Source organism: Melospiza georgiana, chromosome 6 (genome assembly GCF_028018845.1).
Source record: "Melospiza georgiana isolate bMelGeo1 chromosome 6, bMelGeo1.pri, whole genome shotgun sequence".
Classification (NCBI taxonomy): domain Eukaryota; kingdom Metazoa; phylum Chordata; class Aves; order Passeriformes; family Passerellidae; genus Melospiza; species Melospiza georgiana.
In genome coordinates this window covers 39,206,203-39,209,536 of record NC_080435.1, presented here as the reverse complement: position 1 = coordinate 39,209,536, position 3,334 = coordinate 39,206,203, and the positions used below count along the sequence as shown (strand labels likewise).

The 3,334-nt window shown below is 70.6% G+C and overlaps 1 protein-coding gene across 1 annotated transcript; it reads right to left on the bottom strand.

Moving 5' to 3' along the window:
- Nucleotides 1-1,014: 1,014 nt before the first annotated feature.
- On the bottom strand, nucleotides 1,015-2,568 carry INSM2 (INSM transcriptional repressor 2). The gene has a single exon (XM_058026917.1). It carries the CDS (start codon nucleotides 2,566-2,568, stop codon nucleotides 1,177-1,179), a length of 1,392 nt encoding a protein of 463 aa, XP_057882900.1. The 3' UTR covers nucleotides 1,015-1,176.
- Between the last annotated feature and the right edge of the window lie 766 nt (nucleotides 2,569-3,334).

The window sequence follows — 3,334 nt, the reverse complement described above, 5'->3', positions numbered from 1 at the left end:
AGAAACAAGCACTCATGGAAAAAATAAATAAGTAAATAAATAAACAAACAAATAAATAGTGGCTGGAGTGTCAGTAGCTAGTAAATTCAACAGCATTTCAAAGCATTTGGCCAGAGCACTGTCAAAGCCAGGGAACACACACCGCGGGTTGCTTTGCTAAAGGTAGGTGTCGTTAGGGAGAAGGAAGGTAGCCTATCACCTGTGCTTTAGCAACATGTCTAAAGACTGCTTCATGTCCTAATTTCAGCTGCTCACAAGACTCGGAGGAGCTCACATCAAAAGCGCAGCTCACAGGGGAGAGGTCGGAGGCCGCTGGAAGGGCGAGCCGCACACACGGCGCTTTGCGCTCCTCGGTGCGGGGGCCGGCAGGGACACACGCTGCCCACCGAGCCCGGCCCGGCCCGGCCCGGGGCACCGACCCGCCCTCCCGGCTGCTGCCCGTGCCGCGCTAGCGAGCCAGAACGGAGCGCAGCAGCTTTGGGCACGGGCAGCTGCCGGAGGCGGGAGTTTTGCCTACCACACAGTTGGTAGAGGACAGAGACACGGAGTAAGCAGGAGATGCGTACTTAGCTATAGATCAACACCTCGTATTTCAATTAAGCAGACAGCACGATTAATTTCCCATACGTTTTGCTAGCTATTATGTGACTTGACACTGACTTAATATGAACATTTACCTTCTCAGCTACCTTAGAGTACACCACGAATGCTGAAGCTCGGGGGCTAAGGCTACGAAAACAAGGTCACTAGATCAGGCTCCTTTTCTCACGAAAAATAATTCCTCTCTTTAGATACCCTATATACAACCGTAATTCTCTCCGTCGTTACGGAAGATACTGGCGGTAACCGGCGGTGGGCCGCCACCCGACGCCTCGGCTCTGCCCGCCTCCCGGCCGATGCTGGCGGGGCTTCTCGCCTGTTGCCGCCGTCCCCCGGCCGCCCCGGTGGCTGTGCAGCCGCGGGGCTCGCCGTGAGCGCTGCCGGCAGTGCGGCCCCTGGCCCTACACGCCGCCGTGCCGGCCGGGCGCGCGTCGCTGCACCGGCCGGGAGTCACCGGGCGGTCCCTCCGACGTCGCAGCCGTGAGAGCCGAGACTTTCCATAGGAATTGCAGCGTGGCCAGGGCTCGCTCGGCTAGCCCGGGCTCTCGGAGCAGTCTCACCGGGGCGGCCGCGGGCCTAGCAGCCCGGCCGGACGGGCACCTGGAGCAGCAGGACCTGCCTGCTCTCCGGCGGGTGGCACTTGCTGGCGTGCCGCGCCAGCCCGGGCGCGCTGAAGAAGGTGGCGGGGCAGTGTTTGCAGGGGAAGCCCTGCCGCTCGCCGCCCGCCGCGCCGCTCTCGGGGACCCCGGCGGGAGGCGGCGGCGGCAGCAGCAGCTCCTCCCGCACGGCGTGCCACAGCCGGTGCTTGTCCCTGATGTCCGCCGAGGGGAAGCGAGCGCCGCAGAGGTGGCAGGCGAAGGTGAGGGGCCCGCGCTCCGGCGGGCCGAAGGCGGCGGGCCGCGCTGCGCCGTGGGTGCCCAGGTGCTTGCGGAGGTAAGCCTGCCGCCGGAACCGCTTCTGGCAGCAGGGGCAGGCGAACGCCTCCCCGCCGGGGCCGCCGCCCGCACCGGGAGCGCCGCCGTGAGCTGGGCCGGGGCTGGAGCCGGGGGCGGCCGGGGCGCTGTCCGCGCCGCCGCGGTGCTGACGGGTCCCCGGCGGCGGCTGGGGCGCGGCGGGACCGCGGGGCCGCCGCTCGGGGCTGTTCTCCTTGCCCGGCGGGGCGGAGGCGGCGCCTTCGGCGCTGGGGCCGGGACGCGGCTTGTGCCAGCGGCGGTGCGAGGCCAGGTTGGCGGGACAGCTGAAGATCTTGTGGCACTCGGGGCAGCGGTACTCGACGCGCACGATGCGGGAGCAGCGGTGCTGGGCCAGCGCCAGCGGGTCCGCGTACTGCTCTTTGCACAGCTGGCAGATGAACTCGCCCAGCGGCGTGCGCCCCGCCGGCGGCCCCGGCCGGCCCTCGGGCCCCTCCTCTTTGATGCGCAGCCCCAGCACGGGCGAGGTGGTCACCTCGTCGGCGAAGCTCAGCTTCCGTGTGGCCTTGCCCTTCTTGGCCGGCGCCTTGGCCCGGGACGGCCGCTTCAGCGCGGGCACCGACGGCAGCGGCGGGGCGGGCAGCGGCGTGCGCGGCTGCAGCAGCAGCTTCTCGGCGGGCGGGAAGGAGGCGGCCAGGGGGAAGGACTCGGCGGAGGCGGGGGAGCTGAGGCACCGCTCGAAGAGAGCCGCCCGCGGCCCCGCCGCGCTGCACGGCCCCGGAGCCCCCCAGGCGGCCGGAGCCTCCGGCGGGGTGAGCCCGGGGCCGCCGCAGCCGCCGCCGGGGGGCCACGTCGCGGGGCAAGCGGCGACGGCTCCCTCCTCCTCCTCGCCCTTCTCCTCCTCCGCTCCCTGTCTAGCGGCGGGGCCGTTCTCGCCGGCGGGCGGCGGGGCCGGCGGCGTGGGCGGAGGGTCCCGGTCAGGGTCCCGCTCCCGCGGGCGCGCCCGGTAGGAGCCGCCGGGTCTCCGGCTGCGCTTGACGAGGAAGCCGCGCGGCATGGCGGGGCGGTGCGGGGCAGCGGGAGCGCGGCACGGCCCGCAGCCCGCCCGGCCTTTATACCCCCGGCGCCCGCTCCCGCCCGGGCGTCATCCTCCCTCCGGCGGCGGCGGCCAATGAGGAGTTGGGGCCGGCGCTGGCGGCGGGGCCGGAGCGGGCCGGGGCTGGGGCTGCCGCCGGGCGGGCGCGCTCGGGCCGCGGGGACGGGCGGGGGCCTCGGGGAGCGCAGCCCGCACCCTGCGAGACTGAGGGAGGCGAGGCGCCGGAATCGCTCCCCGGTGGGAGAGACCCCGAGCTGGGTCACGGGCGCTGCCGCCTCGGCCGAGGGGCCGGACGGGGCTCGAGCAGGAGCGTCTGTCGTGGGTGTTCGTGCGGTGCCTCCGTCGCTGCCGGGGCCGCACGGACCGCCCCGCGCATCCTTCCGCCGAAGCGAGCCGGAGCCGGGAACTGGCTCCGTCCTTCTGCACAGCCACATCAGGAGTTTTCCCAGAAGTAGCCAGAAAGCTCCGGCATTGCGGTGAGCTCCCAATGCAAGAGCAGGGCTGCCGGGCTGCCGCCGCCGCGTAAAATGCTAAATCACGGCTCTGCGTAGTGGCCGTGACTGGTCCCTTGGCAGCCTCACCCGCGGGCAGCCTCCCGCTGCTGTTGTATTGCACTAAGACGCGGTTCTTACATGGTACCGCAAAGTGCAAACGCGGCCGAACCTCTCCCCCGTCCCGCCCGGTGCAAATCGCGGCCCGTTCGGGGCGCCTGAGCCGGGTGGCAGCT